Genomic DNA, 15235 nt, shown 5'->3' on the forward strand with positions numbered 1-15235 from the left:
GAGAACTCTAAAATATAACCGAAAATCACTTTTCCAGAATCTAGAATTTTCTTTAAAGAAAACTCTCTCTCCAGAACACTGGAGTGTAAAGCATTCCTATTTATATTCTAGTGTCTCTGCCAACATTTTTTTTGTTCTACAATTCAGTTAGTTCAACAATATGATGGTGATAATTATTTAGGGACGTATTGCAGCCAGTGATAAATTCTTTCAAATGCCACCTGTGGCAAGAAACACCTAGTCCTTAAAAAGAATTTATCATCCGGTGGCATAGATACATATATTATTTTTAAATTCAACGAAAAGGCCATGGTTATCTACTGACTCGACCGAGACAGTTAATCTGTTTCATTAAACGTTTTCCATGGCTTACATTTCCTTTCCTTCTATTGTACCACTGCTACTCTCCAGTAGTCCTGCACATAACACCATCAGCAATTATGTTAGCTATGGACAGTCGGCAAAGACAGTAGCATCGAACTTCATGATAGACAAACTGAACCAGAAAAAAATGTGATGTAAATTATTGACTGACAAATTTATAAATAAATATTTCAGGAGTTCGAGACTGATGATCCGATAGTAATTGCTTGTCGTGGAATTTTGCTTAAGCTTCGATTTGGTTGGATGAAATTTTCAACCAAAAAGAATGCAAAATTTTCTCCTGGATTTGTCTATCCTCCGGACTCAGACGGGAAAAGTCGAGCGCAGAAGGTCAATTCGAATGGATACCCGAGCAACACAAAATTTTTGTACTTCAACTTTAATGATGATAATTTAAATTTGACTTCAAATGATGTAATTCCAAAAAAAATGCTTGAAGAAAAAAGATCACCCGAGTTGAATAAAAATTCGTTTCATTACTACGCGACGTTCGAAGTAACCACCAATTGAATGCTCTTCGCAATAGATTAAGTTTGACTTGGTACGTGTTTTTCATGGACAGATTTCGTTGAGGTTTGAAATTGAGTTGATCTATATGTTGCACACCCTGCAACGTCAAGTGTATGTCCAAGGTCTTTAATTTATGCTAGGCAAAGACCATTGGGAAAGGTGGAGCTATTCAATTATCTCTAATAAAACATCGCGTCAGTCAGTTCTCATTCAGATTTTCGTTCGGAACTTACACTGTAACTTTCAAGGTAAATCGCTCGGTACTTAAAAGACGTACTTAGAAGTCATCTCTCGCTGCTTGAAAGTCATTCCTCGGTTACTAAACTTGTCGCTCGGTGCTTGAAAGACTTCACACTGCACTTAAAAATCATCCATTGAAAATTATAAGTCATTTCTCGGTGAATACCAAGTCCTGTAGGTCATCCATCTGTTCCTATAAGTCATCGTTCGGTGCATAAAACGCGTTGCTTGGTGCTTAGAAGTCACAGCTCGGTACTTTTGAGTCATCGATTGGTACTTTTCGGTCATTGCTCAGTTATTTCAAGTCACCACTCAGTACTTTCAGGTCACCGCTCGATACTTGCAAGTCAACGCTCGGTACTTTTAAATCACCGCTTGTTAACTTAAGTCACTGTTCGGTACTTTTGAGTCACCGCTCGGTACTTTTGAGTCACCGCTCGGTACTTTTGACTCACCGCTCGGTACTTTTGACTCACCGCTCGGTACTTTTGACTCACCGCTCGGTACTTTTGACTCACCGCTCGGTACTTTTGACTCACCGCTCGGTACTTTTGACTCACCGCTCGGTACTTTTGACTCACCGCTCGGTACTTTTGACTCACCGCTCGGTACTTTCAAGTCATCGCTTACCGTTTATAGATATAAATGTCGCCGCCTGGTATATATAACTCACCGCTCGGCACTTACAGGTCAGCGCTCGGTAGAAATGTCGCCGTACAGCATATATTTCCACCGCTCGGCACTTACAAGCCACCGCCCGGTACTCTCAGTTGTTGCTAGGTATTTCAAGTCACTGCTTACCGTTTATATGTCACCACTCGGTATAAATGTCGCCGCCTGGTATTTACAACTCACCGCTCGGCACGTACAGGTCAGCGCTCGGTAGAAATGTCGCCGTACAGCATATCAGCATATCACCGCTCGGCACTTGCAAATCACCGCTCGGCACTTGCAAATCACCGCTCAAAACTTACAAGTCACCGCTCGGCACTTGCAAGTCACCGCTCAAAACTTACAAGTCACCGCTCAAAACTTACAAGTCACCGCTCGGGAAACCGTCCAGCGCTACCAACAAATATTATCATCCGATTTGAATATCAAACACGTCCTCAAAGATATCGATATGCGTATATACAAAGTGCAATTTAAATAAAAAAGTTTGTTTTCTCGTTGACTCAGAGTTTTTTCATTTAAGAAGATTTTTTTTTTAAAAAAGTCCCTTAATTGTATGGAGAGTTTTGTGCAGAATACAATACTCTGACGAATTGCCGAAGAAACTATAATTTAATTTGTACTACTTTCCGCTAGGCGATGTCAAATATGTGAAAAAACACAATTTTTGAGGTTAGGATGCCCATAACCCGAGAATTTCAAAAAATCAAGCTTATCACTCAAACTATTCTTTATCAGTGACCTATTTGCCATAGATCCCAGCAATAACATTTTGTCGACCTGCCCGTTCCCATGCCTTGTTTCATAGCGAGTTGAATACATAAAATTTTTATTTTTGCCGCGCAGCAAATTTTTTTCTTAATTTTGATTTCGGTCTATGAAATATGCGAAAAATAAGGAAAATAAGGTTTTTTTAATAAAATAAGGAGGAATAAGGAGGTTTTTATAAAAATAAGGAAATAAGGAGGTGTTAGAGGCCTGCTCCACGTTCACTGTACGGCCGAGTAGCCAGATAAGAGCTCACTCCAAGAGACCTAGCTCACGCTCCGGTGAACATAATTTCATAAACTTTTTTTCCCTGATTGGTACGGTCAATACCTATCTAATTTAGCGAAAACAGACGAAATATGTTCAAATTTGGCCGACCTAAAAGCAAAAACTGCTTGCCGCCCTGTGCCTGGTTCACACCAAGTGGTCTAACTCACGAGTCGGTCATCTGATTTCTATAAACTTTTTTTTTTTGTCGATCGGTATTGTAAATATCTTTCATTTGATGTATCATTTACGAGTGTAGCGTTAAAATGTCCGGAGATATCTTCGAAAAACCCTAAAGCACTTATTGGGCCCCAGATCGGCAGGGGTCGACCCGAAATCACCCATCTTCGAACTTAGCCTGTCTTTTGACATTAATAAACGGGAAAAAAAAGAATTTTCAAAATCGGATGCGTTTTACTCAAGTTATCGTGCAGACAGACAGACGGACGGACGGACAGACGGACATTTTTTCGCGGATTTGGCATCTCTAGACAACCACAAGAGGTTTCCCCTTACTAAGGGAGTCCAATTCGACGTGTTACAAACGTATGCGTAAACCTATAAGACCCCAGTACTTCGTACGGGTCCTAACATTAAAAAGAAGAAAACCTTTTTTGTCAGTGTGTATTTAGTACGAAGATCTTTATTTTGAGTGAGTCAAAAAAGGGAATTTGTTTTCCCTTTTCTTTATTACAACCATTAAGACGAACGACCCAACGCAAAAGGTGCTTGACGAGCTGTTTCGAGGAAAAACACTCCATGTGCACTGCAATTTTTTCATTTTAGCTACAATCCGACCGGCAATTGATCAAAAACTTACGTTCCTTGATTGCCAGGATCACCACCCATACGATGTTGTTCTCCAGTTACAGTACATCTGCCTCGACGTATTTCGTCATACGATTGACATGGATAACTATAAAAATGTGTTTGCGTGTTGATACTTTCAACGTAAAATTCATGTGCTCGCGAATGCGCACAAGATCCCGCTAAGTCAATTCCACAGCCGGGTTGACTTCGACCACCATTGGGATAGAAAGTAGCATCACCTAGAATCACGATGTTTTAGCCAAGCGAAAGACATGTAAAATAAAGTTGCATCACCTAAGGGCGCCGAAAAGCCTAATGTACCAGCATTTGTGTGAATCGTTTCCACTGCAATTGCATCTCCGACAGCGATTCTGGTCGCTGGGTTTCTATAATTGAATAATGGATTGGCCGGATCTAGACCTATTATTTTTGGCAATAATCCACTACGAACATTTTTGCCTGCGATTCCCACGACATGGGCACCGAGACTGTGGCCTATGTTTCAGAAATGAATAATAAAGTAAAACACGATTATTTATTATACAAACCGACTAAAATTACGTCTTCCAAATTCATTCCACCAAATTCCACCAAATAGTCAACCATACGAGCAACATGAGGCCCCACCTATTTCAAAAGACACAAAACACAAAACAATTTTTTCTTTCAAAAATGAAATACAAAAATATTGATAATTATTGATATTTTGATAAATTAATTCGAATAAAATTTGATAATTATCGAAATATCGACATTTTGACATCTTATAGACTATTCGCCCAACGCCCACACAGGCGTACATCAGATAATTTTCTATAATATACGCCTGTTTTTGGCCACACTTTCGGTTTATTGCATTACAATTTCTAAAAGGCATCCTTCTCTTCGTACAATTGCTAAAAGTTTCCTATGTGCAGAATGAGCACCAGCTGAATATCACTAGCTGAATATCACCAGCTGAATATCACCAGCTGAATATCACTAGCTGGTGTAAAAACCGCTACACCCTATTGTAAACTTTTCAAAGACAACCTACACACAATGTATTTCTACGTTGACGTCATCTATGCGCACACATAACACGTATGAATGAAGTAAACACATTGTTAAGAATGTGTTTTGATTGTTTATCATACAATAAGTGTGTGTTCGTAGATCCAGCTGGTGATATTCAAAGCACCTAGCAGGGTAATAGAAAACAAGCCGTCAGAACATTCGGAGCGTTTGCTTCGACTGAGCCCCGTACGAACCCGTATATATATTGCGTATGTGCTCCTAGTGCGTCTGTCGCCCTACTTTGACCGTAAGTCTATTGCGTAAACGTAGTCAAAGTAAAATTATTATGAAATGTTTACATCTTAGAAATTGTGCATAGCTCAATTACGAAATCCCGTACTACGTTTCTTTCAAATGTAACAAAAATTTCAAATTTTAATTTATTGAGTATAAATACACATAGGGGGAACAATTTAATTTTTCTAACAACATTCTATTTGCCCTTCGTTTACCTTCTAAATGAAACAAAAATTACGAAAATCGGATGAAATTTACTCGATTTATATGTAAAGTACACATAGGGCCTTAGTAGTGGCGTTAGTCCAAGGACCCAAATTTAATTTTTTTCAACAACATTCTATTCGGTGTTCGATTACCTTTCAAATGAAACAAAAATTATTGAAAACGGATGAAATTTACTCGAGTTATATGCAAGATGCAAGATACACATAGAGCCCTAGTAGCAGCCTTAGTCCAAGGACCAAAATTTAAATTTTTACAACAACATTTTATTCGGTGTTCGATTACTTTTCAAATGAAACAAAAATTAGGAAAAACGGATCAAATTTACTCGAGTTATATGTAAAATACACATAGGGCCAAGTAGCCTTTCACTTCTAAGGCCTTAACTCACGGTCCACTCACTTGATTTTTAAAAACTTTTTTTCTGGGATTGGTATTGACAATACTTATGAGTGTTATTTACTGTTCCATCGTTTATTTTGCCATAGATAACACGAAGGGCCGACCCGAATATGCCCATCTTCGAACTTAGCCTCACTATTTCGACTATCTTTCAGGGAAACAAAATTTTAGAAATCCGGTTTGATTTACTCAAGATATCGACGTGACAGACAGACAGACGGACAGACAAAATTTTTATTTCGGATTTATGAACATCGGCAAACACTTTTCTTTTACCGTCTCCTTCGAATTCCATCAATTGTACACGGCATCGTAATCCTATGAACCCCTTTGTACTTCGTACGGGGCTAAAGACTCTAACTTCACCGTACGGCCGAGTAACCGGGTATGAACTCACTCCAAGGGACCTAGGTCACGCTCCGATGAACCGAATTATCTTTTTCCCTTATTGGTACGGTCAATACCTATCTATTAAAGCAAAAACATCCATTGAAATCCGTTCAAATTTGCTTGCCGTCCTGCACCTAGTTAACACCAAGGGCAGAGGCGCCTAAATAAACTTAATTGGTCTGAGGAGCGCCAAAAAGCAAAAGGCGCATCGGGCACCGCCCAGTAAAGCCAGTGCGGGCCTGCTTTCAGGAAACAAAATTGAAATTGGATTTGATTTACTCAAGATATCGACGTAACAGACAGACAGACAAAATTTTAATTGTGGATTCGTCATCTCTGAACATAGGCTTCGCCCTTACTGTCTGTTTCGGATTCCATCAATTACGCACGGCACCGTAATCCTATAAGCCCCTTTGTACTTCGTAAATCTATTGCATTTATCTTGATTTATAGTATAAAAACACTTAAGGCTAAGTAACAGTCTTGTAGCCCTCCCAACAAGCCCACGTTGCATCCTATCCAAAAACAACGTTCAACAACTTTGTTCTACTCGTTAATGCCTTTCATTTGATGTGTCACAGGTAGCTATTGAGTTCAGACTCTGAGCTTCAAATTTACTGAAGCATGCCTTGACTGCCCAAGTTTTGCGGGTTCGTGGCTAAAACAATAAGCAGATGCTTTGCACTTGCACTTGACACCAAACGACATATTATATTGAACTTGATAACCCTGATAACCCTGGTATAATAGTTTGACAAAAAAGTTGGAGTACATTTTTCAAATACTTTGAGATATTTTTCTGTAATCCTGAGATGATTTGCCGGTTCCTATGTCACGAAACGTTTGCCGATTCACTGTTAAAACAACTTACCAAATTAACACGGTTCCTGGCTGAGATATAGTTAATAGTATTGGAGCCAGCCTGCCAATTAATAGCAATGAAATTGACATCGTTATCACCCTGTTGAAAGTATGCTCTTGAAAATGAGTGGGTTAAGTCTCCCTTGGAATTCCAACCATGAGACACAAACCGTGTCGGACGATTAGGACTGAAGTTTGAGCTAGCTAATGAAACTAAATCATCTGGTCGCAAAATTTGCGCAATGTGCGGATTGTATCTGGTGTACAGTTCAAATATAACACCGATTTCTACATTGAACTTTGGCTGCGGTTCATTTAACGCCGATTGAACATTCACTAAATGAAGATGGTCATCTTCGTCTGGTATCAGTACCCATTCCGCATCTTGTTGTTCTGGTGGCGGGTTTGGTATATCTATTTCCATTGCCAGCACTAAAAAAATGTAAAAAAAGTAGTTGATTTGTAATAGGTAAATAGATATGTTTCACGAATTTACAAGAATTAACGGCAATAAGACACAAAAACATTGGCAAGAACATCCTGGAGCTGCTCAAACTTCATTAAAGCCAACAACAGTGTAGTACCCGTTTTTTAAAGGAAAGTTTTCAAAAATAATCTGTTCAAAAAATGTCGGTATGTGTTATGGTTATCACCAAATCGATTAGCATCAGCTCAAAAGCAAATAATGAAATTTTTTAAGATTTAATTAATTGATCTGATTTAATGCATTAATTTACTGTTATCATCAAAACAAAGGTATATGATTATTATTTATGTGAAATGTAACGAACGACGGTATTTAATGTTAGCGCATTTTTCGATGGCAGGGCCGGCTAGTACTTAATACTTAATACTTAAATGTCAATATGAAATTTTATTTTGTATTTGCGTTTAAACCTGCTAAAACATTAGAACAAACTCTTAGGACTCCTACAGGCGCGGATCCACCTATGTGCGGTCGAGGCGGTCGCCGGGAGTCAGAAGATTTTTATATGAAAAAAAATTGTCAAAACGAAAATCGCCCAGGCAAAAATTTATTGTCTTCTAACCGCCCGAGTCAGAATAAAAGCTGGATCCGCCCCTGGGACTCCATTGTCATCGTAACATGGGGTCTCTATTGTACCTCCTTTAAGACCCGACAATTTTTGTGATGACAATTTGTGATAATTATTTGTGATGTCACAAATATTTTGTGTTGTCACAAATATTTGTGTTATCACATAAATTTTGTGATGACATTTTTTGTGATATTAGAAAACGGAAAAATTTGGTTTATTCGTACATAACTGAAGGTGGGGGTCAGAAGGATTATAACGTTTGAATGTCACTAGAAAAATGAGTAGGTCGAGCACACATTTAAAAGTTAAACGTTAGCGGTTATGCTTTACTTTGAAAGTTTCTAACGAATGTTCTAGCTTTTTCGTTGAGTCAGATGTTTAAACTAAATTTAACAATTTAACGTTTTTCAAAACATTTTTTTTTGTTTTGAAAAATGTTTAGTCTTATGCATATTACGGCAGTATAGCAGTATTGTTCGATGTTCGTCACAAATTACTTTAAGACAAAAGCAGTTTATGGAAAGATTTCAAATAAGCTTTCGCACAGACTGCTTTTAACTAAAAATATTCGTGGTACACAGGCACACATTAATAAAATGAAAAAGAAAATGAATATATATTTTCTTGTCACTGCGATCCACTAATACACGAAATGCAATAAAGATGATGCAGTAGTTATTTACACAACCGAGTGATAATTGCTTTTTTAGGCACAAGAGGCTGTAGGCCCAGTGTGTCAATACACATCGTGTGCCTAAAAAAGCATTTATCATCGAATTGGATACAACGTTTTTCGCAATAAAGGCAACGGAAAGTCCTACTTTTCGTCACTTGTTCTAAAATAGTATTTTTCGTATCAAATGAAGATTTTTTCAGCCCCAATCCTAAATTTTCCTTACGAGCGGAGCGAGTAAGGAAAATTAGGACTGGTGCTGAAAAGATCCATTTCCTGTCGAGGTACGAACTGTAAAGGAATTATTTCTCAATCATTAATTAATTCAAATAATTCTTGAAGATCTCATACTACTTAATTTTGAGATAACGCCTTTAAATAGATTATCATTATAGTAGCAAGTTAGGCGATTAAAGATGATGCAACAAGAATTTTGTATACCATTGTCGATTGCATTTTATTTTCAATATTCGTTAAATAACCGCCAAATGCTTGCGGGAGTATTTCTACTCAAAAAAGTCTTTTGATTTATGAGAAATTCAAAATACATTGACTATATGGAAAATGTATGATTGAACTAGTACAAGAGAAAGACCTCTTAGAGAGAAAAACAATTAAGAAATTCCGAAGATGAAAATCTTGGTTTTTTATGAATAAGCGCATATGGAAAAACAATAAAATTTAATGGGTTTTTTACGACTTGCTATACCTTCAATGTTAAATTCACTATAAGTAAAGGTTTAACGCTAGCTAAGGATTCATTCAGTTTAATTTGTCTTAAGTTGTCTCACCCGACCCGCGACTATTAGAATTAACCATACTAAAAGTGACATTGTGTTTTTGTGTGTAATTGAATTAATTTCTAATAAAGTGTTTGAAAATAAAGAAGTGATTTTTAATATTTCTTCATGGCGATCCTAAGCCAGTACGAATTTCTGGCGTGATTTTTTTTCAAAGCGGCCTTAGAAAAATTTCAATAATTAAAATAAAACACTTTGAAAAATTTTGTGAAAAATAAAATGTTGTGGACTTAGACCTTAGACGAAATATTAATTTAAAATAACTTGGAAAAATTTGTGAGGTGATGTTCTTGTGAAAAAAAAAAAAGATTTTGGCTTAAATAAAATGAAACAATCTTACAGTTTTATTTTCCATAGAAATATTTTTGGAGCAAAAACCTAAGAAAGGAAAAGTAATCTAGGTGTACTGTAAGTACGCGGCTCTTCGGGGCACTAGACGAAACCGAGTAAAGGTTAAGTTGTAAAATGCATTGATGGAAAATATGTCGAAACAATGAAACATTTGATAAAAAACATTTGTGCAATTAATGAATTACCGAAATTTCCGATACGCAATTTATAAACTAAAAAAAAAATTGTGTACATATCAACAAAGTGGACTGGAATTTTTATAGAAAATATGCAAGCACAAGAAGCGTATTAAAAACAGTATCAACGTTAACATTGAATCATTGAAACAATTCGAGTATGCAGCAATACATGAGTATATTTAGTAGAGGTGATTGACTTCCAAGACGAATAATGCACGACAACCCAGTGACGATATAGTAGCAGCAACAACAGCAACAGGAGCAGCCAGAACTCATTCGATGGAACATCCAGAATACACAAGAATTGGAATATTCAGCTTTAAGGCCCGTCATTGGGAAATGACAGGACAGTTTCCCGAAAATATGTGGAAAATTTTATCACAAAAATTCACCGAAAAAATTCAAAGAAACTCACCTCTTATGCTTTCCATTGTATTCGGGCATAGTCTCTTTAGGTCGCCAAGGCATATTTGAACACTAAAACACTTTTTACTCGATGAAAAAACAAAGTTTTTTTTTTGTTTTGTCGCGACAAAAACACAGAAAATATTTCGACACAATTGTGACACTCCGCAATTATAAGTACTAGAATGAATTTTATGAATAATACTCGAGAGCTCAGTGTTTTCGATTATATTTCACCAAATATTTCGCCGACGTATCGCTGGCATTTTCAATGGCTACATGGAAAAACGATCCATATCGATCAATTATCGATCAGTCGAAAACACTGAGCTCTCGAGTATTATTCATAAATTTCTACATAAGCTCAACACCCCAAGATACTAGAATGAATGTTTGCTGTGTTCACTTCGGCGGTAAAATATTTTCATTCAAAAAAGTGTCCGACCCTTCAACGATGGTAGACATTTATTAAAATTGTAACCTTTCCCACTTCTTTAGTAAGCTAACAAGAATTCGCTGAGTCTAATTATGCCAAGTCTTTGAATAAAAATATCGGCTGAGGTCGAATAATTGTCCGCTGAGCTTTATCAAACCTCCGCTGGGCTCTTATAATTCTCCTCTGAGCTTTGACAAACCTCTAATGAGCTCTAATAATTCTCCGCTAGGCTTCAGTAAGAGTCCGTCAGACCTTAGCACGTAGTAGTAAGGCAATGAAGCTAAGCGAACACTCAATAAGCATCAGCGGATACCTAATAATTGTTGCTATGATTTAATAAGACTCCACTTAGCTTTGGCAGATCTCCGCTGAGTGTCCGATTAGCTCCATTAAGCCTTCCTGAAACTTCCTTAGGCCTAACGGACACTTCCTGAAGCCTAGCGGAGAATTATTAGAGCTCGGCGGAGGTTTGTTAAAGCTCAGCGAAGAATTATTAGAGCTCAGCGGAGAATTATTCGACCTCAGCCGATATTTTTATTCAAAGAGGTGGCATAATTAGACTTCGCGAAGTCTTCTTAGCTTACTAAAGAGAAACGAACATTTATTTACGCTCAGTGCAGTCTTACGAGAGGCTAAATTTTTAATAAATGCTCTCCCATCGTTGAAAGAATGTCCGCTGAGCTCACGTAAAGCTTTAAAATATGGTCGATGAGCATTATTAACTGTATACGCTACCCTTTGTCAACTGTTTCATGATTTTTATAATATGTCCGACACTTTTTTGAATGAAGATATTTTACCGCCGAAGTGAACACAGCAAACATTCATTCCAGTACGTATAGTAGCGGAGTGTCACAGTTGTGTCGAAATATTTTCTGTGTTGTTGTTGCGACAAAACAAAAAAAAACTTCTTGTTTTTGCATCGAGTGAAAAGTGTTTAGTGTTCAAATATGCCTTGGCGACCTAAAGAGACTATGCCCGAATACAATGGAAAGTATCAGAGGTGAGCTTCTTTGAATTTTTTCGGTGAATTTTTGTGATAAATTTTTGCATACATTTTCGGGAAACTGTCCTGTCATTTCCCAATGACGGGCCTTAAGTACAATAATTTTGTTTTTCTTTTCTTGTAAATTGTGAATATAAAACAATTATGATGATTTATGGACATGAATTATGGTCAATTCCGATAAAATATCATGTCCGAAGCGATAGCGGAGGACTTGACGCAGTCTAACTTCCAAAAAAAGAACGAAGAAAATTTTTTGAGACGCGGCAACTATATATAGGCGAGAATTTAAGTTTCTTTCCTTTGGCCTGTATCACCACAAATCCTATTCTATCTTATTCGCGATTCAAATACGAGCAAAACGAGCTATCACTCGACTATGTAACTTTAAAATTGCCGGAGATACATCGTTTTGAAGTTGGTCATTTTGATAGAAAATGCACCAAATTAACGTTTTCCAAACAATCAAAATCTTTCAACTTACTCTGTATGTTTCTATCTGTCTATCTGTCTATCTGTCTATCTGTCTATCTGTCTATCTGTCTATCTGTCTATCTGTCTATCTGTCTATCTGTCTATCTATCGACGGTCGATCTCGGAAACTAGTCAGCCAATCTCCATGAAATTTTGCAGGAACCTCAGGGTGGGCATAAAAATGAAAATGTGATACGCCACTACCCCAGGAAAAACCAGAATTTTGTTTTATTGGCCTCGAAGTGGTTTCTGAGTGTGGTTTTCGAGGGTCGGGAACGCGTTTGCAGCTGTAGCTCAGCTGTATTGAAACCTGCAGGGGCGTGTGACCCATCAAATGAAAGGTATTCGCCACACGAATCGAACAAAAAAATAATTAGAAAAATTGGTGCAGATTTGGTTGAGCTAGAGTGGTCAGAGTGACCAAATTTTGAGCTACTCGAGCGTAGGATGAAAGGACTAATATTTTTTGGCTTATGAGAGATAGAGATTTACTTTCTTCGGCAAAGTCTCAGAGTTTTACGAGTAGAACACATTGGCATATGTGAAAAATGTCGAAAGTTGGAAATGGGTGGGTCAATTATGTTTTTAGAGGTATTTCTTGAATGGTGGCAGATAGAGAGTTACTTTCTTCGGCAAAGTCTCAGAGTTTTACGAGTAGAAAAGAAGGGCATTTGCGAAAAATGTCGAAAGTTGGAAATGTGTGGGTCAATTGGGGTTTTGGAGATATTTCTTGAATGGTGGCAGATAGAGAATTACTTTCTTCGTCAAATTTTCGAATTTCGTCAAATTTTCGTCAAATTTTCGATTTTCGTCAAATTTTCGATTTTCGTCAAATTTTCGAATTTCGTCAAATTTTCAAATTTCGTCAAATTTTCAAATTTCGTCAAATTTTCAAATTTCGTCAAATTTTCAAATTTCGTCAAATTTTCAAATTTCGTCAAATTTTCGAATTTCGTCAAATTTTCGATTTTCGTCAAATTTTCGAATTTCGTCAAATTTTCGAATTTCGTCAAATTTCGTCAAATTTTCGAATTTCGTCAAATTTCGTCAAATTTTCGAATTTCGTCAAATTTTCGAATTTCGTCAAATTTTCGAATTTCGTCAAATTTTCGAATTTCGTCAAATTTTCGAATTTCGTCAAATTTTCGAATTTCGTCAAATTTCGTCAAATTTTCAAATTTCGTCAAATTTTCGAATTTCGTCAAATTTTCAGGGAATAGTCAACATAGCGGTCACTACACAGCTTACATTACAATTCGGAATCAATGACACCTTCTCAATGATACAAACTTAACGACAAAACGTTGGCCACGTTTGGCTAAAAATGTATATGTTCTCTTCTATGAAAGCGTTTCTACACGTTAAGTTATATAGAATTTAGGTTTTCATATTATTTGCATTTGTAATGTGTGCAACATTTACAACGATTTTAATAAAAATTTGGAATACGACTTCAAATGTTACTCTTACAATGTTCATAAACATATTTCAAGGTTTCATATGAAGTAATGAATAAATTTATAGATGAAACGATATTTATTGATATCTTTTATTTTTGCATAATTAGTGTAAACATTTTTATGCTCAAAATAGCGGCAGAATAAAATCATTTGCATACATAGTCCATAACTTAAAAAATTAACAGTGTCACATCTTCACAAGAAGACGTAATATTGCACCAACTTTTTTACTTCAAAGTAAAATATGGTTTCATTGAGCGGCGTCTTACAACTAATATTGGTATCCTATGGATATAGATCGTAAGTGCGCTAGGTTAGAATGGTCCGGAGCACTGAGTATGAGTATACTAGATGCGGCACTGCACATTACGCATTTTATGCAAAGATTACTGTGTAGAGGTAGACTTTACTATTGCGAATTTTGACAACATGCACATACTTGAAACATTTCAAATCAAAGATGTGCAAAATTAGCGTAACAAAAAGACTTTTGAAATTTTTGCATATCCTAAAGTGTATAAAAAGAGACAAAATGTGGAGACTTGATTATCAACACTATTTTTGTTCACAATTATGGACCATTTCATCATTGGTACGTATTAGCGTGTTACTAAAACAACTTTATGCAACTCATCCCTTACCAGTCGCCGACTATTTTAAAACCGGCACACACCTCTAACTTTCGTCAACTTCCGACTTAACTTCTAAAACGACTGATATCCCGGCAAAACTCTTTCAGAGCAAAGTTGGACGCAGTCTACAGTCTATATGTGTGATAACTTCTAAAAAAATTTTCAACAAAAAATTCTGCGTCGCAAAGTGGCAGATGCTCACGGACAAACCTACGAGAACATTTAATCTGCCACATGCGACGCAGAATTTTTTGTTGAAAATTTTTCAGTCAAAATTCTGTTGGTTAAAATTTTTTCTGAAAAAAAAAATTGGCGAATGGTTTGGAAAACTAGATCAGCTAATTTCAATTAATTGGCTGTGAAATTCAATTTTGCGTAACGACGCTGACAGCGTCACCTCTAGCGATATCACTTGTTTTAGAAGTTATCACACATATAGACTGTAGACTGCGTCCAACTTTGCTCTGAAAGAGTTTTTGCCGGGATTGGATTTATAAGATACTACAGAATTTGAAAGAGTATATCAGTGATTAAATAAAACAAACTTTCCAAGAAGTAATATCATTGAAATAATTTTTTTTTTTGGTAAACACTTAGAAGCACGAAAAAAAATATAAGATTTTTCTTGTTTTAATTAAAGAAAGTAATTAGAAAAATTCATTAAAAAGACAATCTGATTCTGAGGTAAATTATATAAAAGTGAAGTTAAATATTTCATTTTATTAATAAATTTGGTTTTCTTTTGTCGATTCGCAATCTATCACGTAGCAGTAAATAAGATAGGATTAGATAGATCAATCTTAAGGTTGAATGAATATGAGCTGGAAGCCGAAAGAATTGGGGTTAAGGGACCAACGTTGAGGTGGAACAACACGAAGCCAGGAAGGACGAATAACCTTTTGCTCAGATAGGTTCAAAAGAATGGGCAAAGCTTTATGG

General features: G+C 36.5%; 1 protein-coding gene across 1 annotated transcript; it reads right to left on the reverse strand.

Moving 5' to 3' along the window:
* Window positions 1-3462: 3462 nt before the first annotated feature.
* LOC119069029 (pancreatic lipase-related protein 2-like) lies at window positions 3463-7455 on the reverse strand. Its single transcript, XM_037172899.1, has 6 exons — window positions 7319-7455; window positions 6833-7254; window positions 4200-4278; window positions 3946-4146; window positions 3662-3890; window positions 3463-3607 (listed from the first exon to the last, which is right to left on the reverse strand). The coding sequence occupies exons 1-6, from the start codon at window positions 7359-7361 to the stop codon at window positions 3541-3543; spliced, it is 1041 nt and encodes a 346-aa protein (XP_037028794.1). The 5' UTR covers window positions 7362-7455; the 3' UTR covers window positions 3463-3540.
* Window positions 7456-15235: the final 7780 nt, after the last annotated feature.

Source organism: Bradysia coprophila (assembly GCF_014529535.1).
Source record: "Bradysia coprophila strain Holo2 chromosome X unlocalized genomic scaffold, BU_Bcop_v1 contig_212, whole genome shotgun sequence".
Classification (NCBI taxonomy): Eukaryota; Metazoa; Arthropoda; class Insecta; order Diptera; family Sciaridae; genus Bradysia; species Bradysia coprophila.

What these genes read in the sequence shown, in the direction of transcription:
- LOC119069029 (XM_037172899.1), bottom strand. Translation starts at nt 7,361, where the DNA reads ATGTTCTTGCCAATGTTTTTGTGTCTTATTGCCGTTAATTCTT. An exon ending in CCAGGAACCGTGTTAATTTG is followed by an intron (nt 4,279 to 6,832) that starts GTAAGTTGTTTT and finishes CTTTTGAAATAG; the next exon opens with GTGGGGCCTCATGTTGCTCG. An exon ending in GATCCTGGCAATCAAGGAAC is followed by an intron (nt 3,608 to 3,661) that starts GTAAGTTTTTGA and finishes AAAAAATTGCAG; the next exon opens with TGCACATGGAGTGTTTTTCC.